Consider the following 26,002-nt stretch of genomic DNA (forward strand, 5'->3'; position numbering starts at 1 on the left):
AGACTTACATTTGTCTTTTTATCTGACTCACAGTAGCAAAAGTTAAATTATGTGTGACAAAAAGGTGCCATACAATTATGTTTGGATAATGACCATTAAATTTTCTAATACCTATATTGGTAGTTTCTGTGAATTCATTGTATGATGTTGCTTCCGCATGTGCTACCCGTGTAAATATTGAAAAGTTAATAATGACCTGGTAAAGAATGAACTTCCTTTTTCTTCTTTTTTTTTTGTCATTTTGCCTTGTTTTTCTGTATTCAGCTCAAACTATTCTTATTGTCCCCTTAATTGTTGATGGTTTTTTGAGCTTGCTTGTACCTCAAACTGTTATTATTTGCCTCCACAATTAATACAAGGCATGAAAACCTTTTCATGTCAGAAAAAGGAAGAGTTGAAGAATAAACTTATATGGAAGTGGCTCTGACTTGTGAGGATGGAAGTCTTATGGCTTCACCTCATCATGTGTGCCTGTGACTCTGTGAGCTATTTAGTATGCATAAGAAACTGTCATCCTTCAATTTTTTAAGAAGAGTTTTTGGTTTTTACCATGCAGGTCTACAAGTTTGGAGCTAGCTAGGACGGTCTCATTCAGAGCAGATAATTCTAACTTTTTTATTTAACCTCTCAGATGAGTATGTATCTTCCCCTGTGATGTGCTCTACCTGATTTCTCTTTATGTTTGTGTGAAGTGCTCACAGTTGCTCAGGCATTTCAGTGTACTGGAGTGCTCAGGCAGTAAGATGTATATTCCTGTAATTTATTCTGAGTAGAAAGGGAAGTAGTATTTAAAATTTTCCAGATAATTCATCATTCTTTTGGCAGGAGATGGTTGGATTGTTTAAGACAACTGGTTGTAGATTTAAAACGAAATGAACCTATCTTGTTATCCAGGGACCTTTATCAAACTGAATTGCTTTTCACTGTGACTACTGACTAGTGGTCAACGGTAGTGTTGAAGTAGACAATAGGCTACCTTGCTGTCTATGTACCCTTTTGGGTCAAATATGATTGTCATATGTCGCGTTCTCACCATTTACTTTGGATGATGGCTATTTTCCTTTTGTTTTCTTGTTTTTGTCATAGGAACCTCTTAGCTCACAGTGGATTTCCATGTGCATAATTGACTTCTTGAGGTGTGCATTCACCAACAAACTTCCATTCCATCACATGTCACCATAGAGTATCTGAAGGGGGGACCACCCATGTATCATAAACTTCTTATAGGAGAGAATAGGATTGCGGTATCCTGCTTCTTAACGCAGTAGTTGTATATCTTTTGAGGTAATTAGGTCCACTTAGACATTAGAGACTAGTAATCCATTCAGAAACCTGTACAATATAGCATGAACACATCTCTGGCACCAGATCAACTTCCTGTCCAAAGCTGTGCAAGTATGAAGGCAAAACATTTCCAGAACCAGCCAACCATGTTCCATTCTGACACGATTCATACAAGATCTCCTGTTCAAAAGAATTTAATTATCTGGACTTACACACTTGACACAGCTGCAGCAAATCGGATCACAAATACGTCAGCACTGTATGTAAGTGCTGTACATCACTGGTTGCAATTAACAAAGCTGCTGTTTTTGGCTAGGGTTCAACCACATGGTCTGGCGCTGTACTACGAGAGCCTTTCTGGGTGATGCAAGCCTTAATGTTGCTGATCAGGTAAGAAAATGGTCCCCTGGTGGGCCCTACGACTGGCTTAAAGACTTGTTAAGTACACTTATCAAAAGCCTAGTACCTGAATGCTTTGTATTGATCTATTGATTGGTTGTTTAAACTTAGTTTGTTGAGTGGTTATGCCTATGCAGCTCAGCTTTGAGTGATCCGGATGCACGGGTGTGGATTCTTTAATTCGTCCCCCCTTCCCAAACCCACTAAAATCCAAGTAAATTAAAAACTCACAGATTAGGACTTGTTTAAGCAAAGATGCATGGGCTAGTGTCATGTTATCAGTTGTTGTCAGATAGTATTAGTTTAAGTTCGGAAAGGATGAGATCAGCAGCTACTAAAAATATTTGAAGCCTGAAAGTTTGAGCGCGATTGGATTTTGATTAGCCAGCACGTTGCTTAGGGACTTGGAGCCACAAGGATTAGTGGATGAGGTTTTATCAGTCTTGTCTAATGCCAACTATCTTGATACGAGCTGATATCCGATCTAGCTCTTTGCTCTTTATTTACTGCTGGGAATATCGTCCAGATCTCATCTTTTTCCGACAAATTCTTTAGGACATATCTGTACAAAGATCTACAAGTTACATTTTCTTTGCTTCTATTGATGACGACAGTGTTTTGCCGTGAAAAGATGTGTAGCAAAAATCTCCAGCACTGCTTTCTTTCTTATGTGAAGATCATTTTGTTGTCGAATCAGTAGAAGGGTGGGAATGGAAGTGATTCAACTTCCACGACTCTTTATGATGTTTTCCTTAGGAGAGCCGCGACCCAAGTGGGTGTGCTTCCAGATATTTGGCTACACGTTTAACAGTACTTCCTTGGCTTCATTGTGTCAGACGAATAGTTGATTAGGTCTGAATTATCGTTGCCAGTCTCTTAGGTCCGTCCCTTAAAAAGCAAGTTTGTCTTAAACTGATGGAAGGGAACCTGCAATAAAGGCAAGAGACAGGGAGGTCAGCAAGGCAAGCAGCTCTGAAGTCTGAAATATCACGTTGTTGGTTGAGTTTAGACACGGAAGCACTGACCAGTGACCACAGCACGCGGCAGTGTAGTCTTTGATTCTTGAATAGTTCGGCGAAGAACTCTTGGGTTATCAATAAGACCTGTCAGAAGTGCATATGAAAAGACAACTATCAGAACTGATAGGACTGATCATTCAGTAGCACCATGATGGGCTAAAGTTCAACAACTGTGCAGAAGTCCAGGATCGCTGCATTCTGTGTCATACACCTAAACTGATTTTCTCTGGGGAGAAATCATACCATCTCAGGATCTCAGCTGCACCTTATTGTGCATATGAAGGCAATAGATAATAAATTCTGGTACATTAGAAAAATGATTGATGATCTTTTAATTAATTTGTATTTTTTCTGATAGAAATCTAATCTGTGCCATTGAGACACTAGGTGGAAAATTCAGCTAAACAGGTGTAAAACACAGTAAATTATCATCACTTGATTATAGATGCGGTCCACATGTGGTAGTTTTTCGCGAACGTTTCATGTGATACTAGTTAGAACACAACAAATATTACTTGTTTGTATACTGATACATTTTTTAAAAAGATATTATGATAATTTTTTGAATGAAGCATTCTTAATTTTTTGGCGTTGCCTTTCATGTTTTTTAACAGATGCACACCACCTTCTTATCCAAATTTATGGATCCAAAGGCTCAGGGCCCGGTGGCCCACTGGTAGGTCTGAGCCAGCGCAACATCTTTGGCCTTCAACAGCTATTGTTGACATCTTCGGTGGTAAGTCAAACACATCATCAACATATGCTTAGGAAGTCATGGCCCTAGATTTCAGTGACAACAACACAATTAGCGAGCTGGCTTTGGCAGAAGTGCTGGCATGCTCTTAACGTGTCCAAAGCAGTCCAAATCAAGTTTAGCGAATACACGCCTATGAGCATGATTGACGTGGAAAATAAATCTAGCTTAGCTCTACCTTGTCTGGCACTGGCAAATCAAATTATCTGTTTAGAAATTTTATAAGGTATTGCAAGATATATTTGAATTTAAGCCCCTAAAAAAGACAGCTCGCTAAGCGCCTTGTTATTGCAAGGATTGTATGTATGCTGTAGAATATAAGGGCACCAAAAAGAAAAAAAAGAAAAGTGAGATCACTTGTTGTTGCATTGCTGTTAACTGCGCATATTTTCAGTACAAGCACAAACACTTACCTCAGGGCCAAGGAAGCTTGTTGACTTGCTTTTCAACATTGCAGCTGGTAAGTCGCATTGCTTACGAGTTAACGTTAATCCTGTTCTACTTTCTACAGCATGAACTTTCTATGTAAAACTTGTTACTCAATATCTTTGTAGAACATTCTGTTCAGAAAAAATATCTAGTAGAACATCTGGGAGAGACTCAGTGGTATCGTGTGTTGTCCATGTCATTTTCAACTGGTTTGGCGGAACTATCCAAATGTAGCAATTAACCTTCAAAGAAAACTGGACCAAAAGAAACCAAATTTGCCGGGCTCATCCATTACTAGTGAAGGATATCAAGAACGCAAAATCCTGTGATGCTAACTCATTATCCCCCTTTTTTTCTGTCTACCAATTTTCTTGGAGGGCATTCATTACATCCTTATCTGCCTCTCATGGTCTCATTGCAGCATGGGCCTCACAATTCCATGAAACGAAATCCTTGGCTTCTGGAAGGTAGATGCGACAGAGGCCATGTGAGTACGTGACCGGCCATACCCAGAAACTCTCAGGAGTCTCCAAGCTCCAGTCCAGTCCTCCATTAAATCCGTCAGGTTTGAAAAATGACTCTTAACTCCATACATGACAGCAATGCGATGCATCTAGAGCCAAGTACAACATAAAAAGCTTAACACACAACAACAGGCAAGTACACCTCCAATTGAATGGCAAACAAACACAAAGGAATGAGGCATTTGATGCAACATTTAGTTTCTCTACATGCAAGCATTCTCTTGCATGAAGTTTTGTCATCCTGAATACCGAATATTCTCTAGCCAAAAATATCAATTGCTGCTCCATATTTGGTAATTAGCTTAAGAAAACTCAAGATTGTGGTATCATTATGCTCATTAGTTTATGCTGGGTTTTAAGCTTGAACTATATGAAAATGCTGCATTAGAAGGGAGGAGAGACCACTAGCTAAATTCTCTAGTGCTCAAGTGAAGATCAAACTACAATGTTGGGGAAAGCTGAGAGAAACTTTGGTTGGTTAATCTTGTTGCTGGAGAGGTCAAATAACAAGGTAAAAAATGTAGCTACAAGCATGCACAGTGCCGCCTCTTTTCAATTGATCCCCCAACTAGGAACAGAAGCAATCAAAAGATAAACAAGCAAGAATCATGAAGCAAACAGGATGAAATGGCTACAAAAAATAGAAGGATAAGGTGAAAAACAAAAACGGAAGGGAAGAAGAAAGGATAAGAGCCCTCACTTCCCTTGTTTAATCCCACCTCTCTGGGAGCTCATAAAAAAATGAGGTGGGGATTAAGCAAATGGTCGGGGGAGCTGAGCCTTGTCTCCCACCATGGCTACTGCTGCTCCTGCTGCGGCTGCGGCTGCGGCTGCTGTTGGGATTGTTGCTCCTGCGGCGGCAGCTGCGGCTGCCTCCTGCTGCCGCTGCCGCTGTGCTTGTTGTTGTGCATCCACACCTTGAAGACCTGGCGCCGCACGCCGACCTGCTCGCAGAACTGCTGCACCAGCGCCTCGTCCTGCTTCTGCATCCGCCAGCCCAGCCGCTCCGCGAACGCCAGCATCTGCTCCTTCTGCTCCGGCGTGAACTTGGTCCGGAACCGCTTCCGGCGCAGGTGCCCCTGCGCCGCGGCGAGGTGCGCGGACGGCGGCCCGCGCTCCTCGCTGGAGGACTCGGTCGTGGTGCCGCCGCTGCCGCTGGGCGTGCCGTGGTATGGGAACGGCGGCGGCGCGTAGTGGGGGTGGGTGGCGGCGGCGGCGTAGGGGTGGGGCGGCGGCAGGAGCAGCGGGACGCGCGGGGCCGTGGGCGTCACCGGCGGCGGCGGCGCGAGGGGCGGCGGGAGCAGCAGCTGGCGCCGCTGGCCGTCGTCCTTGCGGTGGAAGCTCCGGTGGCAGCCGCAGGCGGCGCACTTGAGCGCGTCGTCCCCGGCGCCGGCGCCGGGCATGAACTCCCCGCAGCCGTCGACGACATGCCCACCCAGCGCCGCCGCGTGGTTGCGCAGGCACTCGTGGTACCGCACCGCCGCCTCGGGGAGCGCCGCGTGGTTCCCCGGTACCGGAGCCGGGGCCGGGGCGGGCGCGAGCGGCGGCGCGGAGCTGGCGCCCATCCCCTCGGCGGGTTCCTCCTGGCCCCTAAATTCCATCAGCGCATGCCTGCCCGCCCGAGGCGAGGAGGACCCGACGGGCCGAGTCCGTGAGAGCGACGGCACACGGCGCCGCAGGCAGCGCACTCCCCCTTCACGCACTGTCGCACGGGGGTGCTTTGCTTGCTTGCCTTGCCTGCCTCAGCTAGTATAGCGTAGCGGTGGCGTTAGCTATCACTCACTCACCCGTATCCATCTCGTCGTTTTCTAGCGCTGGCTGGGTGGCCTGGCCTGGCCTGGCTGCCTGCACTGCGGGTGCGGCTGGCGGCAGGCTGCAGCCGCTGCGGCGCGGTGCGGTTGGCTTTTGTGCTTTGTGTGGGGAAGCCGAGAGGGGCCGAGAGCGAGGCTCGCTCGCTCACTCGCTTCAAGTGGCAAGTGCCAAGTGATGGTGGTGGCCGCGGTGGTGGTGGTGGGGGTCCGGCTGGGGCAGCCGAGCGAGGTGAGGCCGGACGCGGTGGGGGATGCTGATTCCGGTCTGCCTCGGATGGGAAATGGCGCTTTTGTTTCCTGCCGGAGGGGAGGGGAGGGGCGGTGCAGCGACCGACAGCGGCAGGGCTGACCCCTCCCCTCCCTCCCCCACGCGGCCACGCCCTGCCGCGCGGACCCAGCCCAGGCTTTAATGATGCAGCCGGCGAGCGCCGAGCGAGCACGAGCAGCAGGCGCTGTAGCCACGGGCCGGGGTTTATGGCCGTCGGATCGGGGCGGTGATCAGGGAACAGCGCGTAGTCTAGACGGCGGCCACTGTTAGCTAGCCCCCCTTGGCCTTGGCCTCAGGGCTAGATACGCTGCACAGAGGCATTGATCAGGCGTCCGGGCGCTTCCTGCCTAATTGACCCATTGTCTCTTTCGGGAGGCTGCTGTAAACGTGTGCGATGGCGAGGAGGGGCTAGAAGTAGAAGCCAACTCCATCTCGTGGCTCACGGCCTTCTTCGCCCATTAGCTGACAAAACTATATCCGGGTTTCGGTAACTCTTTTCATTATGGGTTTGCAAATCCACCCACGCATGGCTAAAGCAGTAAAGTGTATAGCAATAGCCAAGCATACATCCTACTACTACTGAATGAAGCAACATTTGGGAAATCCGCATAATTTTTTTTTCTTTTACTTAGATCCACCCAGTTTAGCGTGCTTCACATTTCCATTACAAAGCAACCAGCTTAAAAAATCCAGGTTTTGCGCGACTTCTGGTTAAGAAATACCGGATGAAGTACTTGCATTTATTCTATATTTTCGGCGTCCAGGCATGATTTTGTACTATGCGAAGATCTTGTACTACATCCGGTCACATCCCACCATGAGGATACGATCTAAAACTGGGGGTGGCGGTACTGCAATAGCATGTTTATTTGCTGCGGTGCGAGGTATCGAGTCGTATAGCTCGTGCTGCCGTGCGAGGTGCATGTAACCCTAAGTCCTAAGATGTAAACACATCGTTGTACTCGGACCAGATCCTTATCTTGAGGGTCCGTACGGCCAGTGACCTCAGCATGGAGGAGGCAGTCAAGGACACAGGTTGCTTTGAAATTTCCAACCAAGATTAGCTTAAAGCCATGATTGAACCCAGCAGTTGTCGCGAGCACGTCGGCATAATTTGCGAAGCCTTGTGGACCAAATTCGACATTCACCCAATAGCCATGGTTTCGATAGTGAAATATAGAACAACACTGCTTCGCGCTAGAGGTCTTGCTTATATAATTAGTTAAAAGCCGAAAGTTGAAGCAAATAGGCGGATTTTATTATACTCAAATAGGCGGCTTTTGAAATTACCTCTTAGAAACGAAAGGTGTATTTTTGTAGGAGCCAAGAGCAAATCCAAATGTTTTATATAGTCGAAGCCAGCTTTTGAAAAGCAAAAAACTCAAACAAGCGGACCATTTTTTTAACAAAATATGGTACAAATGCAAATGCTCACATATACACTTGCTTCTACAAATACACGTACGCAAACTTAGCCTGAAGGCTATGAACATCTTCAAAAAACTAAGCTGGCAGATTTTAAAATTGACGATGTCACTATAGGCGTCTTTACTGTCGATGGTCATATCGCCTACCTTCAAAATAATAATGTTAGTTAATAGGAAATGTGAGCACCCGCGTCGAGTTAAAAATTTGGACCGAGGTGGGTCACACTGAGTAACCTTATCAACCAAGTTACCCTTAGTTCACAAGCCATTAGTTTTCCTTAACCCGATCACTATTGTTCAAGTGAAGAGAAAAGACGTTTCAACATCTAGCATGGCGAAGGTTCACATTGTAGATGATAATCACAATCGGTGGCTGTGGCTCTCCTGTGCCACGTTGTCATGCCATGCAACCAAAGCTTTGACGATCAAAGAAACGACTGCAAGCGTAGACGGCGGCTCGCGCTCCCGAACGCGAGACTCATGTCGGGCCCTCTGTCCTCCCCTGCCAACCAGCTCGCCGCGGATTTCTCCACCATCTCGTCCCCTTCGTCTCCTCTTACCCCAGCCACCGTTCCGTCGTCGTCATCGTACCGTGCTTCGAACACCACCCGGAGCTTCCCGGCGAGCAGCATCTCCCTCGCCGCGCCGCGGCGCAGCTTCCCCGACGTCGTCTTCGGCACCTCGCCACCGCCGACCAGCACAACCAAACCAACCTTCACTCTTCCTCCTTGCCACACTGCTGCCTTTATGCGGTCGCAGAGGCCCCTGTGATCGCCGCCGCTTCCCTCCCGTATCTCCGCGACGACGGCCACGTCGTTGGTTTGCCAGAGTGACCGCGCCGTCGACGTCGTGAAAGCTGCGACGCAGCCGCCTCTCAGGCGATCCGGCGAGCTGCCGAAAGCCGCCGTCTCGACGTAGTGCGCGTGCACGCGGCGGCGCTGCCCGCCGTCGAGCGCGACGACGACGTCGGCGCTCCGGCCGACGACGTACAGGTACCGCTCCGTGCCCCTGACCACGCCGCGGTCGCCCGTGCGCACGAAGCACGCGCCGGCCCGCCCCGGCACCCTCGAGCAGAACACCTCGCGGCTCGCCGATGGGTGGCCGAGGTACCCCGACGCGTTGCTCGGCGAGGACACCCGTATCTCCCCTTCCACGCCGTCCTCCACGGGCTCGCCCGTCTCCTCGTCCACGACGGCGATCTCGATCTCCGCGCCCACGTTACCCAAGGACAATGGCGGCGACAGCCTCGCCGACGGCAGGAGCTTCATGTACGACGGGAGGTCGGAGCACGCGCCCCGGCCCCGCCACGCGGTGGACACGAACGTGCAGTTCTCGGCGAGGCCGTAGGACGGCGAGATGGACGCGGCCCGCAGCCCGTCGCGTCGGAACGCCCGCACGAACTCGTCGACGCTCGTCTTGTAGATGGGCTCGTTGATCAGGATCAGGTTGCGCAGGCTCCCGAGCTCAAGCGGCGGTCGTCCGTGCGCCGACGAGCGGCCGCGCCGGAGCACCAGCGGCAGCGCGAACGACGGCACGGGCGTGCACGTTGCCTTGAACTCGGTGACGAGCTCGAGCCAGAGGCGGGGTCGCCGGACGAAGGCGCCGGGGGCGGCCAGCACGCACGTGGCGCCGGCGACGACGGTGAGAAGCAGGAACATGAGGCCGCAGTCGTGGTACTGCGGCAGCCACGACACGACGACGCTGCCGGGGCACAGGTCGTAGGCCTTCCTCGCGGCCCGCACGTTGTGGGCCGCCGAGCCCGCGGTCACCATGACAGGCTTCGGGACGCCCGTCGCGCCGGAGGTGTACTGGATCAGGTACACGTCGTCCGGCCCGCAGCCCACGTACCCCGGCGCCGCCGATTCCGGCCCACCACCGCCGCGTTCCCGCTCCAGCTCATCGACGGCCAGCCAGCGCAGGCTCCTCAGCATGGCGGCCAGCTCGTCGATGTAGCGCGCGTCGGCGACGGCGGCGCTCGGCCTCGTCTGCGACACTGCGCGAAGCAGGTGCGCGTGCGCGGGGCCGAGGCTGGCCGGGTCAGGCGGGATGACGGGCACCGCCGTGAGCCCCGCGCGCTGGCACGCGAAGATGAGCTTGACGAGGCGGAGGCCCGGCGAGGCGAGGACGAGGACGGCGTCGCCCCGGCGGAGGGTGCCGAGGAGGTTGCGTGCCATGCGCTCGACGGCGGAGTCGAGCTGGGAGTAGGTCAGCGCGGTGCGTGACGACGCCGTTGCGTCGTCGTCGTTGTCGGACCAGATGAAGGCCGGCTTGGCGGCGAACGCCGGCAGCTTGGCCCATACGGGGAGGTAGCGGTCGACCACCGGCTGGTCGGGGTAGCACGGGTCGTAGTTCTCGGTGCACATGGCCGGCCGGCAGGGGCGGATCCAGAACGGGGCTGCGCCCCGGGCTGAGCTGTTGAATCACACCTAAAATAGTCTAATTTTGTCTCCTAAGCTTTATTTTGTTAAGCTAAATAGCACATAGGTTAAAGGGACTCCATGGTCTCGCCCCGGGCTGCAGCCCGGGCAGCCCGGGCCCTGGATCCGCCCCTGCCGGCCGGCAACTGCTGCTCGTTGCACTCTTAGTCCCTGCTAGCTAGCTACGCATGGAATGGAAATGCTGTGCATGAGATGATGCCTATCAGAATGGATTGTTGGTCTATTTATACGGGAGGAGGGAAGGTGTTCGATGGCAGATGGCACTGCAATTTGTCTGCTTTCCTTGGATAAAGAATTACAGAATTTGTCTATGTTCCTTCTAAAACAAATGGCGATGCGATTCGTCTCCGTCCTTCCATCTAAAAAATGACAATGTCGCAGTTCGTGCAAATCCCAGTCCTGCAAGCTAGCATTGCCATTCATACTGCAAGAATGAACTTGTTAAACTAGCTTCCTGCGGAATAAGTAAAACGCTGGTGACCTGGATGAAAGCGAAGTGCGGATTTATGCCGCAGGCAACGAGGCAAAGGTGCTTGTTTGCTTCCCTTTGGGCTTAACCCAGCAATGGTGGATATCCGGGAGAGCATATCCTCCTGCTGACCTGCTCGTTTACGTTCTGTATGCCAATCTATGTTCGTGCCAAGAACATGGATTTTTTTTGGGGGGAGTACCAAAACGTACACATTCAAAGATGGCACACGAAGGTGCCGTATGAATCCGTTGATGCCAAAGGGAAAGGGCAGTGACCAAGATGCAGGACAAAAGATGATCCGATAGCTCAGCATCTCCCCGAGTATATTCGAGTGTGCATATATTTGCCTGGGGCAAGAAGCGATAGCACGGCGCCGGCGTGGCCTGGCCTGCTGGTGATTTATCCGTCCAGGGCCACCTGAAGACGACGACGACGACGACGCCGTGCAGCTTGGTCGGATTACTAGAACGACAGCAATTGCAGATTTGCAGATAAGGAGGCCAGTAAGAAAAGATTCAGACCATGGCATGAATAATTGGATACAACGGGAGATCTCTGCCTTTCAGCGAATGCAATGCCTGGATTTCTGACCCCGATCAGCACCAGCACATGACACCACCAAGGGACGTTTGGTTCCTCAAGCTAAATGTTTAATCCATATCACATCGAATATTCGGAGGCTAATTAGAAGAACTAAATATGAGTTAATTATAAAATTAATTGCACAGATGGAGGCTAAATGGCGAGACGAATCTATTAAGTCTAATTAATCCATCATTAGCAAATGTTTACTATAGCAGCACATTGTCAAATCATGAACTAATTAGGCTTAATAGATTTGTCTTCCTGTTTAGCCTCCATCTATGTAATGGATTTTGTAAATAGTCTATCGCGTAATACTTCTAATTAGTATCTAAAGAATCTTTAGATATTCGATGTGAGAGAGGTTGGACCAAACACCTCAAGACGCATAGGAGAAGAGGCAGCTGCACAAAACGAACTGAACGCCAGTGACAGTGACTTGGCAATAACGACCACGCACTTTTACAGTACGACTGAATCTCCTCTCCAGATCCCCATGTGAAAATCACAGAATAGCTGGAAAGACAGGGGCACTGCCCCCTGGTCAGGTGGGAGCACAATGGCACACAGCAATCCAGATTTTCATGTCCCCAACAAAATGCCGAGCTCCACCTGATACTCGGATCTGGGATCTCTGTTGTTCGGGACAATACTGAACAGCTTTAATCAGGGATCAGGAACTTGGGGCGACACATAACCCAACTCACTGGCATCATAACTTCATAAGATTCAGGTCAGCACAAACGTCAGACAATAGGGCAGCTGTCATGTTCTCTGCCGAAAATGCTGATGCAGGTAAAAAAGAACAAACATTTTCTGAACTCATATTTCATCCTTGCCACCTGTTGTCAACTTGTCAAGGTGCATCGCACAGCATATAAAAATGCTGTTCTTTTCATGCCATGCAAACTATACTCATTTTCCTATTAAGAGTCATTGTTACTTTTGTATGAATCCATGAGTCATCCAAGAGGAATTAAAACATCATTAGCCCTGACCACGACAATGGTAGATGGCATAAAACGTGATACTCAATAAGTTAGCACTCAAATATACTTATATTTTGCCTTCCTTGGACTAGTTATACCATGGATTCTTCACTACAATCCTAAAAGGCAGCCCCAACTCAAAGCACTTAGCAAAGAAACTCCAGCAGAGAACACCCTAAAGAAATATTTAGATTCTCAATGCACCCTCTTTCGGAATAAAGATGTCATTCTCAAAACTATTTTGCAGTCTCAGAGAACAGCTTGACAAAGATTACAGTTTGGTAATAACCCCAGTACCCACCAACGTCTCTACCTAAATGCCGACAGGCCAATCTTGCATTCTTGCTTCAAATCTAGTGCAATTCATACAGAGCGAGTGTGGTTGTTTTCATAACCTGCACACTTCAATGGGAATGGATCAAACTTACTTCTTACCAATATTCCCTCTTATCAAAGCTCTCAAGAACATATCACAACTGTGATAATTATGGTTGTTTTCCTCTTAATGCAACATGTGCCTTGCACGTGCCAGGCACGTCCTTGAGAAAGATACTATTATGGTTTCCAAAAAGAAATACTCCCCACTTTTTCAAGTTTAAACACACAACACAATCACAGCATATCTTGTTTGTTCATTTCAACTGCAAAACAATTTTGCAAATGCTCTAACAGGCAAACCATGTACATGCATACAATGATACCACTTCTTTCTCACAAAGTAATGGCACCAAAATGCCAGTGCACGCCCTTAGAATTAGAAGAGGGATTCTTGTGCTTAGCATGCTCTTAATCATTTCATTTCATCACAGGTAAACTACAAGGATGGCACAATTCCAGGGGGTTCTAAAACACCGCTAACGAATTTTACAATGTGAAGAATGGCCAACCACGATCTTCACAGACTCTTGACGAGGATAAACAACACAGACAACACCGATAATTTAACAAGTTCAGACCAGGGTACTCATTTCCAATGCTACACTCTGGCCATTACAGAACAATAATGCGCAGAGCAACCAACTGACTGGCACAGCAACCATCCATCTAAGATGCAGAACTAATAGGCAGAAGTGATACCGAATTTACCCCATTCCTGGGAGCATCTGAAGGGGATCGATCATTTGGATGACACTCTGTTGCTGTTGTTGCTGCTGCTGCAGCATAATCTGGCCGTCAGGCGAAGGGAGTGCAAGTGGTCCCACAGGGATGGCCGGCGCCGGCTGCGGCACCTTGGACTCGATGAGCCGCCACATATACCACGCCCCGACGGAGCGGTAGGGGCGCCACCGCTCGCACAGCTTGTCCATCTGCGACGGCCGAGGCACGTCTTCGAGCCCGTGGAGCATCTGCACGCCCTTGCGCACGCCGAGGTCGGCGGATGGGAGCACATCGGGTCGCGCGAGGGAGAAGATCATGAACATGTGGACGCTCCAGGCGCCGATGCCCTTGACCATGGTGAGCATGGCGGCGAGGGAGCGGTCGTCCATGTTGATGATGGCGGAATCGGAGAGGATCCCGGAGACATACTTGCGGGCGAGGTCGTGTAGGTAGGACGCCTTGCGCGGGGAGACCCCGATCTGGCGGAGCTGCTGCGGGGTGAGCGCGAGGACGGCGTCGGGGGTCACGCTGGCCTCGCCGCCGAGGAGCGAGAGGAACCGGGAGTAGACGGAGGCGGCGGCCTTGAAGGCGAGCTGCTGGTAGAGGATGGATCGGACGAGGGAGTGGAACGGGCGGTGCGGGCACTGGAACACGGGGGGCTCGTGGGCGTCGATGACGGCGGCGAGGGCGGGGTCGGCGTCGCGCAGGTGGCGGATGGCGGCGGCCACCTCGCCGGCGAAGGACAGGGGCCGGCCCGGGACCGCAAACGTCAGGCGGGGCTTCTTCGGCGGGTTGGAGTCGGAGGAAGGAGGGGGCGCCTTCTTGGGGCGCGAGGCGGCGGCGGTGGCGGGGGAGGTGGATGTGGAGGCGGCGGGGGTGGGGGTGGGGGCGGGCGACGCGGCGGAGGCTGGGGGCGGCGACGGGGAGAGAGGCTGGGGCTTGGGCTGGGAGAGGGATTGCTCGCCCATGGATGGAGGACGAAGAGGGGCGTCTTGACTTCTCGGCGGATTCGGGGTGGGATTGGGGGGTGTTTGTGGTATTTCGGTACTATGGGTAGTGGCTCCGGCCAGGCCGGGAGGAGTGAGGTGCGGGGTAGCCTACACGACATGTCGACAACGCATCAAAGGTGCTCCAGTACTGTACTCCCAGCAAAAATAACCCATTAAAAAATTGTGAAAAAATCAACAAAATACATGAACATATAGATCTGAGAATCTATGTTCATGTAAAAATTAAAATTAAACAAAATTTTATACAAGAGAAATAAAAAGACAAATCCGCATGTATAAATAGATACGTGTTGCGAATTTAGATGAACAATACATTTATCTTTTCTCATTGCATAAAATTTTGTTCAACTCCAAAAATTACTGAACATAAATCATTGCATTCTCCATCCACTCATATCTTCTGTTGAATGTGTTATGCAATAAGCAATTCTATATAAATTCGCAAGCTGCAATGTAGAATAGTTTTATGTTGTACCATATGATTCATTAGTTACATTCGAATCATGTCGTCGATATTAAATCTCCTTAGTGATGGTGCAGTTGGACCATCAGAGAGCATGGATGTAATTGTTCTTTGAGTCTAATATGTGTACTCAAATATGTGCATAACACTTATTTTCACCCCATCAATTTACAATTTCAAGGAAGATGTATATCAACTGATTACATTATCAGTCTAAGAATTTCACGCAATCAGACATCTAAATATGCATTTATTAGTGGATGCAAGACACGGCATAACTGAAATGAACAGATATAGTTACATGATTCTTGCGTAATTTAGCCCACATGCATATACACATATGCAATATACAGAGTAAAAGATGTAACATAAATTACAAGATTGAAGGTTAATAAACATCATGCGGCACCCAGAGTTATGTTGAATTTCAATAAAAATGTATTCGTGTCTAACCTACTTTATTGGAATAATCCAGATGCTATAAGTCCGTTGATTACTTTTGAGATATGTCCATATGATCGATTCCTATGCAAGTGTTCGAAGTCGATAAAGATCAGTCGAGATGCATCCTTCCAGGTAAAAGAAAAAAACCAAGATGTACTAGCTCTTTACCTTCGTGAGGATAACACTTTTATGAGTTTGAATTGACAACAGGCCAAGAACAACTACGTTTAGTATGTATTTGTTTTGGAACGACGCGGGTTGGGTCGGAGCTGACCCACTTTTCTGGGTTAGGTTCGACCCATCTCTTGTTTGATTGTATGGATGGGTTGGATCCAGGTTTTTGTTTGATTAGAGAGATAAAGTGGGTGGGAGTAGTTCCATCTCCTGTTTGGTAGGAGAGTTAGGGATGGACGGTGAATATGCTCACCTACTTGGTGAGATTACCACACACATCACCTGATCAATCCTTGAGAGGCAAGAAAGCAACAGAGGCGGCAAGCAGGCACACCAGTTCATCAATCCTTGAGCAACGTTAATCAACGACCCTTAATAACGTCAAGCTGGCACACTAATCTTTGAGCAACGTTAATCCTTGAGCAAAGCCAACGGAACTAGTTCACTGAAGGTCATACCTTATAGGCACACGCACATAACAGCAAAGCCAACAGAACTTTTCACTGCAGTGAAAACATCCAAAGTTTCATACTCCAACCCCTATGAATCCTTGAGCAACATTATATCATACTCAGTAATTAAGTTGAAACATTATTATATATAGTCAGTTAAAGGTAATACATCAAGCTCAAACCTTACTTACATATAGTAAGTTCAAGGCAATACAACCAGTTACACCAAGTTCAAGCCTTACATGATTTAAGTTCAAGGCTTACACGCTAACATAAAATTCAAGTTCTAACAAAAGAAACATCCCACTCATCGAGATCACCCTTACATTCCAGGAAACTTCTTAGAGATGAACATTGTGACCCAATTTAACATGTGCTCGAATAGCAGGTTATAAAAAGCTTTGTCAATGTGAGGATTGACCACCAAATGAGCATAGTAGAAAGATATGTGTGCTGAATTAAAATCAGAAAGTTGGTTCAAGTTGTCAAATAGGTCAGCTAGCAGCTCAATATCAGGTTTAACAACCAATTTTATGGCAGCGACAAGGTTCTCATCTACACTTTTGAAAGCAACAACCAGCCCATCCTCCTCCATTTCAACTACCTTGGCCTTTTTACTTGGTCTACTAGCAGAAAATGTTGCCCCTTGAGTGGTAGGAAAATGTTGCCCCTTGAGTGGTAGGCCCATCACTTAAACCATAACCAGTAACCTCATCCCCCTCTTCTTGACTTTCACCCTCATCATCCTTTCTACCTAGAGGTGCACTTGAATCTTTTGCAAAGTTTCCAGTAGCCATGCTATTGCCAAATATTGCCTCCATCTCTCGATAGTGCAAGAGGGGCTTGTTCAAGAACTCAGCATCAAACTTGTGATCCTAGACATAGAGGAGAAATAAGTTAATATAGCTTAACACTGGACAATCAATTAAAAACTAAGCAAAGATGGTAAGTTTACATGGACATGACCGTTGTAGTGCTCCTCATCAAGTGTAATTATGCATTTTTCTTCATCAAAGAGGGGAGCACTCAACTTCTTCAATCTATTTATCTTTGCATACCTTTTCTGCCATGTTTTCAAATAATTCTTGACTTGCTCACCAGTGATCCTTGTGTTGAACTTCTCATTGATAGCCCTAGCACAACCATTGAAAAGGTATTTCTTAAAGCCCTTTGATGTCTTCAAACCAGCATCCACCAAATCATTGAGGTGAGAGAGCATTAAAGCATACGTTGCTGATGTCCATGTCGCATGCCCATTAGTTCCCCACGCCCTTCAGCTACTTCCTCCATTGTTCTGCCACACAAAAACAAAATCAGCAATAGTACCAGTACAAAATCAACACCAAGACATAGACAAAATATACATTATCACCAATACAAAATTAGCACCAAGACATAGCCAAAATGTACATTATCACCAATACAAAATCAGCACTATAGCCAAAATGTACATTATCACCAATACAAAATCAACACCAAGATATAGCCAAAATGTACATTATCACCATAAATTACACAAAATTCTGCAAGCAACATGTTCATAAAAATATTATTCAACATCAAATATGTCCTTACAAACAACAATACATAAGAAAGGCTTAAAGATATTATACAACTGAAAGAAATTCAAGTTTGAAACAAATATTAGTTAACATTGTTGTTTTGACGGTCTGACCACATCTGATCTGCTAGCTGCTGCTTGAAATTAACCATAGTAGCATGCTCATTTGCTTGGCTAGTACGTGTGGAAGCATGGTTGTAGCTTGGCCAGTTAGTATCCTCTGTAAAGAACTCATCACGCCCATCTTGTATGACCCAATTGTGAATAATGCAGCAAGCACAAACAATATCTACTTGTGTTGGAAAAGGGAAGAATGGAGTAGCATCATTAAGAATTTTGAATCTCCTCTTTAGTGCCCCCAATGCCTGCTCTACTGTGACACGTAGTGATGAGTGCCTAAGGTTGAACAATTTCCTTCTTATTTTTCACTGGATTACTTCCCCATTCATTTAAGTGGTACCGAACACCACAAAAGGGGGGCAAAAATCCTAGTTTGGCTCCATATCTAGTATCAACTAGGTAGAATTTGCCTATCATTTGATAGACAGATTGGTCATATTAATATAAACTGAAATTTATATGTAAAAGTTGAGAGTTTATTGCTCTATTACCTTGTGGGACGCGGAGGCCATTCTCACGTTCTAAAGCATCATGTAAAACTAGAGCAACATGTGCAGTTCCTTCCCAACCAGCCAACACATAGGTGAACCGTAGATCAAAATCTACAACTGCCATTATATTTTATGGGCAAAAAGTTTTCCTACTAAAATAGATGCTCTTACATGAGTACCATCAATAGCTCCCAACACAATCCTAATTTTTTCAAAAAAGTAAAGATTAGGGATCATATGAGGTTAGATTAATACAAAACTCAAAACAAAACAAGGATAAGCCTCACACCTTAAAGTAAGGATCCCATCTGTTGTTCCCTGCAATTTTACTTGGAGTTTCCAAAGACGAGGGCCTAAATTAGTTCCCCTCGCAACTCTCCAATAACATGGAGTACTTTGTTGAAATAGCGGCTAACTATTTCTCCCGATCTATTAAAATTAGTGCCAACTAACCTATTGCTAAGGTTATGTCTCACTGTATTTAGAAACATACCCACCTGTTGCTCAACACACAAGTTACATATATCTTTAAGCAAATCACGATCTCTAAAAAGATTGTAAAACCGAAAGAATTTGCCTCTATCAAGTCTTAACATGTGTCAAGCAAGTTGTGTCATCATGTCATTCTTCTAAATTTTGTTATCTAGATAATCTACTCTCATCCTATCCCTTTCCTCCATAGGCCCATAGGTAAACCAACCCTCCTTGTACATCGTTTACATTTTCTAGACTGAATAATCATGGTTATCATTGACAACATCATGTATGCAGCAACAGCACGCGTTACAATCTTGGTCCTCTTATCCATCTACAATACAAGAATGAAAGAAACACCTGTTAGGATGTCCTGCTCAGTGCAATTTCATTGAAATTAAGATGTTCTGTAATAGATATAGCTATTGGATTATTTGTTCAATTTAACTCCCACAATACTATCAACCAGGAGCATCCAAAGCCAATACAATAAATATCAACCAAGTCAAGCATGGTAGGGTTTCCTTACCATGGAGAGCAGGGGAGGCAGCGGACAGGAGGGGCGGCAACGGGTGTCAAGCGAGTTTCAGCTGGGAGAGAAGGGTGACCGGGTGAGGGGAGGTGGCGGAGAGCAGGGCAGGTGGACGGGAGGGGCAGCAGCGGATGGGAGGGGCGGCAACGGGCGGCGGGCGAGGTCCAACCGGGAGAGATGGATGAATGTGAGGGGAGGCAGCGGATGGGAGTTGATGTGGCGGAGGGTAGGGGAGGCGGCGGATGGCAGGGACGGCAGCAGCGAGATCAAGCTGGGAGAGGTACGATCGGGAGAGATCGGTGACCGGGTGATCGGAGGCGGCAGATGGGGGTGGAGGCTGCAGAGGGTAGGGGAGGCCGTGGATGGTAGGGGAGGCGGCGCAACGGCGGGGGTGGAGTGACGGGGTGAGAGGGGTGAGGATAGGGTTCAAGCGGTGATTGCTGGGAGCATGCGGGATTCACGTGACGTGCGGGAGGTTCTAGGTCGGCGTGGTCTGTTCGTTTTGGAGGAATGCAGCGGACCCGCATCCCGCAGGAATATTCCCTTATAGGTCGGATCCAATCCACATTCCTTTTGAACCAAACGCGGGACTTTTGAACCAAACGCAGAACGATGTGAGTCGATCGATCCACATCAACCCGGTAACTAAACACGCCCAGCTTTAAAAAAACCTACAAAATGAAAATAGAGTATGGACATGCAAGCACCGAAAGGGTAGGCATGGCCACCTCCTCCCTCACGTCCAGCTCACCAGATTTCTCTGCCCACGACACGGACCAAAGGAAAACGGAAGAAACCATCCGGAAAGGCAGACTACCGCTTGCTTCCCTGGCCGTCTGTCTCTCTTCCCTCAAAAATCTCTCCGCAATCAAACCGCGGTCTCTCGGACCCATCGCGAAACCGGCGGGCGAAGCGCGAACGCTCTATCGGCTGCTGCCGGGGAGATCCATCCGACCCTGGTTTCTCCTTCTTTTTGTCGGTAAGGGATCCTAGCTTGATTGCGCGGGTGTGGATTGGATCGATTCCCTTGTTCTCATCAATCAGATCCAAGCTTCCGTCCACCCAGTTCTTGATTGCGTTCGTCTTCTCCGTCAGCGCTCAAGATCGGCGACGCTGCTTGACACCACGGCCGATCAAATTTCGTGCGCTGAGAAGAATTAAGGTCCAGGCATGAGCTTCCGGGACCAGGAGAGTGGCGGGGAGGATGGGGGCCGGGCGGACCTGCGGAAGCCGCTCTTGAACACCGGGAGCTGGTACCGGATGCCGCCGGCGGGGGGCATGATGGGCTCGCGGCAATCCAGCCTCATGGAGCGCCTAGGCTCCTCCACCTTCTCCCTCCGCGACGTCTCTGTCTCGGCCACGCTCTGCACGCTCATTGTTGCGCTAGGTCCCATCCAGTTCGGCTTCACCTGCGGCTACTCTTCGCCTACACAGGACGCGGTCATTGCTGACCTCGGCCTCTCTCTCTCCGAGGTGAGTCATGGTCGTGTATCATTGGTGCATCAACCCTTGTAAATTTTAATGCTTAGCTTTACTTGATGTTGCTTGGGCTTTTTCTCTATGCAGTTTTCCCTGTTCGGATCACTGTCCAACGTAGGGGCGATGGTGGGCGCCATTGCCAGTGGGCAGATTGCAGAGTACATTGGCCGCAAGGGGGTGAGACGTCCCTCTCGTTTTGTCTTTCCTATATCATGAGATGCAACAGATTGACTGGTGTTTTAGTTTCAAGTCATTAAGTGTCTATAGTAGCAGTACTATAGGAGGGTAAAAAGGTGGCAGCTTTGTTAGTGGCACCTTCAAAGATCTGCTTGTGATGATTTTCAGCAGAAATTCACTAGTGCACTGATTAATGTTCTCTCTTTGGTTGGTCTTGTAGTCTCTCATGATTGCCGCGATCCCGAACATTATTGGGTGGCTCGCAATATCATTTGCAAAAGTAAGGTTTCATTACCATCTTTTTTCATGCTCCTGCTGATGATTTATGTTCTTTGTGATAATAACCTGTGGATGTTTTATTTACATCTGATTTGGTTTATTTTTAGGATTCCTCCTTTTTGTTTATGGGCCGGCTGCTAGAAGGATTTGGTGTTGGTGTAATATCTTATACAGTATGCAACTCTTTTGCCTTCCCTCTTAGTAAAAATAATTTACTCTATAAGATTCTGGTGCTTTGATATGTATCTTTGAAACAACGCCTTTCATAAAGATATAGTCTTCACAAGTTCGTACGAACAAGCAATCCCAAGATTCAACACACTGGAAACAAAGTAGCATAGTGAAAAAGGAAACATACTGTGAAGCATAATATTAAGATATTTCCTTGGGTTATATGGTTCAGAAATATTCATGAACTTGACAAGAAAACCCATAAGGCGAATTAGCACTGACCCTCATTCAAAATAAAATGGTATGCTTATTTCATTGTCAAAAGATACTAGCCCTTAAAAGTAACAGAAATTCGATGTCAACTTATTATTGTTGCAAACCTGACTTGCTATATGTAATCTGTCCCATATTGTACAGTGATTTCTTTTCGTGAAACCGGAATGTTAATGAATTTCAGTAAATTTTCCTTGCATGACAATAACATAGATAGGTAGCCTTTCCACTGCATGCTCTTGCAAGTGCAGGTTTCTCAGATAGCACATTCGTGGTTAGACAACATCTATTTTTTTAAAGTACATGTTAGCAACTTATTGTTTATGCATTGTTGTTTTTATGACCAATGTTACGTTTTCTGATTGTACCTTGTATTTCATGATCTCAGGTACCTGTATATATTGCAGAAATTGCCCCACAGGACCAGAGGGGAGCTCTTGGTGCTGTCTTTCAGGTCGTTTCTGATAGTGAACAACATCATTTTATTCATGCATAGCCTGTCTTCTGGTCTGACACTGTTTTTTTCTCAACTTCGAACCAATCCATATTTTCTTTTGCAGCTCTCAGTTACGATTGGTATATTGCTTTCCTACCTGTTTGGCATGTTTGTTCCCTGGAGAATTCTTGCTGTTCTAGGTATGATGTGTAACTATGGTCTATTAGTTTAGTATGAAACAACAATATGCTACGTAGCACCAATCAATTGGCTAAGTCGATTGTTTTATTTATACAAATAACGTTCCTAACTATTTTCTGTTACTTTTGCATATGTAAGGCGTTTTACCTTGTACAATCCTGATTCCTGGGTTGTTCTTTGTTCCTGAATCTCCAAGGTGGCTGGTAAGTATTCAACGGTAATAACTTTTCAGAGCATTAATGGCAAGACCTGAATAGAACAGATTGTTGTTTCAGGCAAAAATGGGAAAGACGGAAGATTTTGAGTACTCACTGCAAGTTCTGCGGGGATTTCAGACTGACATCACAGCAGAAGTGAATGAAATAAAGGTAATCAGTGCAAATGTCAGTTTAGTTACAATCGAGACATACCTCATATGTGTATCCTGATAATCTTGTTCTTGATGGTACATTGGTCAAGCAACCAATTTATTGCTAGTATTCTAGTAATAAGGGACCAAGTAGAATTTCTCTTGTTTTGCGGTACAATATAGCCAAAGGAGACCTGAATTACACAATTATCTGCCTTGTTTACACAGAGATCGGTAGCATCATCAAGGAGGAGGACAACCATTAGGTTTGCCGATATCAAGCAGAAGAGATATAGTGTTCCCCTTATGGTTAGTGGCCTGCTTCTAATTAATTTATGTTTTTAATTAATGTTTGATCTTTTACTTACTTGCTTGTCTTTTAGATAGGAATTGGTCTCCTTGTACTGCAGCAACTAAGTGGTGTCAATGGCATTCTATTTTATGCTGCAAGTATCTTCAAAGCTGCTGGTATATTCTTCACAACATGATTAATCTTTGTGGTGCTAAGCATTCTTTTGTGTACTAGTCTGCCACAAATGTTTGAAAATTTTGATGCTAGATTCTACTATAACTGACACATGCTGACCTATGCTTGTTGCCTTGCATATTTTGGAACTTGCCTAGCAAATGAAAACTACCTTATTTCTGTGTGATTTATGCTTGCATGGAGATGCTATCACAATTCTTCATTTAATACCTAAGAAGAGGGAAATCATTTTCTAGATCATAGACTTCGTCAAGTATGATATCTTACCAGATTCTCTTTCTGAACAGGTATTACAAATAGTAATCTAGCAACATTTGGTTTGGGTGTGGTTCAGGTACATTTGTTTTAAAGGTGTTTTATCCCTTGTTGCTCAGATAAATTTGAGCAGATGTGGGCTTGGTATGGCATATTGAATGGGATCTAATCATTGTAGGTTATTGTTACTGGAGTGACAACCTGGCTGTCTGACAAAGCTGGTCGAAGGCTTCTTCTCATTGTTAGTTTCTAACTTTCCATCACAATTGTTTATTGGGCATGCTTATCCAGTTATGCTAATTGTGTTATTCTTTTCAGATTTCTACTACAGGAATGACCATTACTCTTGTTGTCGTTTCTGTGTCATTTTTTGTTAAGGTAATGCCACTTAAAAAGGTTAATAGTAGCATGTTACGTTTCTTTCTGAAATACTCCAGTTATGTTATCATTCATTTCTGAAATATTTTCGTTTCAATTCTGAAACAGGACAACATAACTGCTGGCTCTCATTTGTACTCTGTAATGAGTATGCTTTCGCTGGCTGGACTTGTGGTTAGTTGCACTACTATTACATATATGATTTCCCCCATGTTGTGATAAGTTTGTTTAAGGCCTTATCTTTTGCTACTCCAGGCATTTGTGATTTCATTCAATCTTGGCTTGGGAGCCATTCCCTGGATCATTATGTCTGAGGTATAGTTTGCTCATCCTAGATTCTTATATTAAACAGAGCTTTTTGTAATTATTATGACTGTGGCTTGACACTTCTGTCACAGTCGTGAATTTCTATATTTCTATCTGCTTACCATGAGATACTGAAACCCCAAATCCCCAACTTCTTCCCAACATAGTTTCCTTTTAAAATGGATTTAAATAGTGCAATCCCACTGTTATTTGTTAACTTAAGCTCCTACAAAACTGCCTTATTTTTCTCTAGCCAGATGGCATCAATCATATTCATAGCAGCAATTACTGCAACCACCTCATCTAGTAAATTTTAGTAGAATTTTATGTTACAAATGGCAGCAAGCAGCCCATCAGTGTGCATCTACCAACTTCTAGGGAGATTCATATGTTTACCTTGTATTCCTTCAGATTCTTCCTGTTAGTATTAAGAGTCTTGCTGGAAGTGTTGCGACCCTTGCAAACTGGTTGGGAGCATGGGTCATTACTATGACTGCAAGCTTGATGTTGAGCTGGAGCAATGGAGGTACCTCGCTGCCCCTCTTATTTGAAGCATGCACTTTCCCTTGCGACGTTGGACCTGATCATTTCTTGTTTTGATCAGGAACCTTTGCTATTTACGCCGCAGTGTGTACCATGGCCCTCATTTTTGTGTGCTTGTGGGTGCCGGAGACCAAGGGAAGGACGCTTGAGGAAATTGCATTTTCATTCCGTTGAAGCTACAAGGGAGGGTCAACTGTTCTGAGACCAAGCATCATGATCAAAGTCTGAGATCACCCCATGTGCTATCAAGCCATGCCATTGGGACGGTGAATCCAAGAATTTTGCAGCAATCTTGCAGCCTCGTTTTAATTGGGTGTACCATCTTGTGTATCTATATTTATGTACATTGTACAATATGATGCTATAGCAGGAGGCAGGTGTGTTTATATGTGTATAAGATGGTAGCAGAAGGCACTGAACCCTTGCACGGGTTTGCGGCGGAGAGCAATTTGTTTATTTCATTGATTGCTGCTACATATATGTCCTGTTGAATATCAGAGGCAGATTCAAATTGATAAATTTTGAGCAAATACATCTCCGAAGCTGTCGGTGCCAGCCTCTAGTCCTATGCTTGAGTCTTGCGTTAGGCATGGAACCTAAAATGCCTAGGCATGATTGTACAGTGCCAAACTGGACATGATCACTGGAAAGACAAGATGCGAAGACATTGTTGAAAGGGAGCACGAATTGATTTCGGGCGGGGGATTCAAGATCTGTGCTGCGCACCTTTGAGTGACGTGGCGGCTTGGGTGGGGAAGGCATTGGCATGCGAAGCCCATCCCCACGGACCTCAACGGCCATGGCAGGGCTACATCCGCCGGCTCCTCTCCCGCAGTGCCATCGCCGAGATCAGGAACGCTGAAACGCAGGGCCAAGCCATGTTTATCGTCCCCAGTCAACACTACGCCACCCCCCACCATTTTGGTGCGCAGTGGCGATTCCGCTGGCTTAAAAAGGCTGCGAGGAAGGCCCTTCAAGTCAGCCTGCAGCCCATTCTTAGCCCAACCGGTTTTGAACCGACCCTGAATACCAAACACAGTAATTAAGTTCAGCCTATACAAAACATCATCTTCTAAACTTAAAAGAAAAAACATCTACCAACTCAAAACCAAATTTTAATTTTATTTAATTTAGAATTGGTAGGGGCCGCGCGAACGCGTACCCCCTCTTCACAAATTATGACGTCCACTCTCCCACTTGGGGAGATGGTAGGCCAGCGCTCCTCCCAAGTGCAATGGAGGCCGCTAACCTAGGCCATGACCCTTCTTGATCGGCCATCGACCCCGTCCAGGTAAGTATGGATCATGATTGCACCGGGGGTTTGTTTTGTAGCTGCTCCCGGGGCTAAGCAAACACCTAGGGGACCGATATGGGACTAAAACTTATGTTAATCCGTCCTGTGTACTTGTCCTCGCGTGATTTTCAGCTCAGTTAAGGCCTGCTTTTGTTCAGC

General features: G+C 46.8%; 4 protein-coding genes and 1 non-coding gene across 6 annotated transcripts; 1 reads left to right on the forward strand and 4 right to left on the reverse strand.

The window, feature by feature from the left end:
• Nucleotides 1-4,868: 4,868 nt before the first annotated feature.
• Nucleotides 4,869-6,604, reverse strand: LOC117849946 (zinc-finger homeodomain protein 6). Its single transcript, XM_034731695.2, has one exon. The coding sequence runs from the start codon at nucleotides 6,008-6,010 to the stop codon at nucleotides 5,207-5,209; it is 804 nt and encodes a 267-aa protein (XP_034587586.1). The 5' UTR covers nucleotides 6,011-6,604; the 3' UTR covers nucleotides 4,869-5,206.
• A 1,265-nt stretch (nucleotides 6,605-7,869) lies between these two features.
• LOC117849945 (uncharacterized) lies at nucleotides 7,870-10,559 on the reverse strand. Its single transcript, XM_072292666.1, has one exon. The coding sequence runs from the start codon at nucleotides 10,276-10,278 to the stop codon at nucleotides 8,341-8,343; it is 1,938 nt and encodes a 645-aa protein (XP_072148767.1). The 5' UTR covers nucleotides 10,279-10,559; the 3' UTR covers nucleotides 7,870-8,340.
• A 2,612-nt stretch (nucleotides 10,560-13,171) lies between these two features.
• Nucleotides 13,172-14,510, reverse strand: LOC117847009 (alkylbase DNA glycosidase-like protein mag2). Its single transcript, XM_034728144.2, has one exon. It carries the CDS (start codon nucleotides 14,460-14,462, stop codon nucleotides 13,479-13,481), a length of 984 nt encoding a protein of 327 aa, XP_034584035.1. The 5' UTR covers nucleotides 14,463-14,510; the 3' UTR covers nucleotides 13,172-13,478.
• A 5,442-nt stretch (nucleotides 14,511-19,952) lies between these two features.
• LOC117850344 (sugar transporter ERD6-like 4) lies at nucleotides 19,953-25,079 on the forward strand. Of its 2 annotated transcripts, none has more exons than XM_034732175.2 (18): nucleotides 19,953-20,194; nucleotides 20,282-20,688; nucleotides 20,782-20,871; nucleotides 21,092-21,151; nucleotides 21,258-21,323; nucleotides 21,983-22,048; nucleotides 22,155-22,230; nucleotides 22,370-22,434; nucleotides 22,507-22,599; nucleotides 22,809-22,889; nucleotides 22,964-23,048; nucleotides 23,355-23,401; nucleotides 23,501-23,563; nucleotides 23,641-23,700; nucleotides 23,809-23,874; nucleotides 23,956-24,015; nucleotides 24,418-24,532; nucleotides 24,611-25,079. In XM_034732175.2, the coding sequence occupies exons 2-18, from the start codon at nucleotides 20,386-20,388 to the stop codon at nucleotides 24,721-24,723; spliced, it is 1,509 nt and encodes a 502-aa protein (XP_034588066.1). In that variant the 5' UTR covers nucleotides 19,953-20,194; nucleotides 20,282-20,385; the 3' UTR covers nucleotides 24,724-25,079. The 2 variants fall into 2 exon arrangements, with proteins under 2 accessions (XP_034588066.1, XP_034588065.1); XM_034732174.2 differs by having other exon boundaries at nucleotides 19,954-20,194; nucleotides 20,311-20,688.
• A 610-nt stretch (nucleotides 25,080-25,689) lies between these two features.
• On the reverse strand, nucleotides 25,690-25,848 carry LOC117851059 (U1 spliceosomal RNA). The gene has a single exon (XR_004639430.2). It is a non-coding gene; the product is annotated as a U1 spliceosomal RNA (small nuclear RNA).
• Between the last annotated feature and the right edge of the window lie 154 nt (nucleotides 25,849-26,002).

Source organism: Setaria viridis, chromosome 3 (genome assembly GCF_005286985.2).
Source record: "Setaria viridis chromosome 3, Setaria_viridis_v4.0, whole genome shotgun sequence".
NCBI lineage: Eukaryota > Viridiplantae > Streptophyta > Magnoliopsida > Poales > Poaceae > Setaria > Setaria viridis.

Excerpts from the sequence above, each read along its gene's own strand:
- LOC117849946 (XM_034731695.2), bottom strand. The coding sequence starts at position 6,010 with ATGGAATTTAGGGGCCAGGAGGAACCCGCCGAGGGGATGGGCGCCAGC.
- LOC117849945 (XM_072292666.1), bottom strand. The coding sequence starts at position 10,278 with ATGTGCACCGAGAACTACGACCCGTGCTACCCCGACCAGCCGGTGGTC.
- LOC117847009 (XM_034728144.2), bottom strand. The coding sequence starts at position 14,462 with ATGGGCGAGCAATCCCTCTCCCAGCCCAAGCCCCAGCCTCTCTCCCCG.
- LOC117850344 (XM_034732175.2), top strand. The coding sequence starts at position 20,386 with ATGAGCTTCCGGGACCAGGAGAGTGGCGGGGAGGATGGGGGCCGGGCG. Across the intron at positions 22,231-22,369 it reads GAGAATTCTTGCTGTTCTAG|GCGTTTTACCTTGTACAATC; the intron begins GTATGATGTGTA and ends TGCATATGTAAG. Across the intron at positions 24,533-24,610 it reads GTTGAGCTGGAGCAATGGAG|GAACCTTTGCTATTTACGCC; the intron begins GTACCTCGCTGC and ends TGTTTTGATCAG.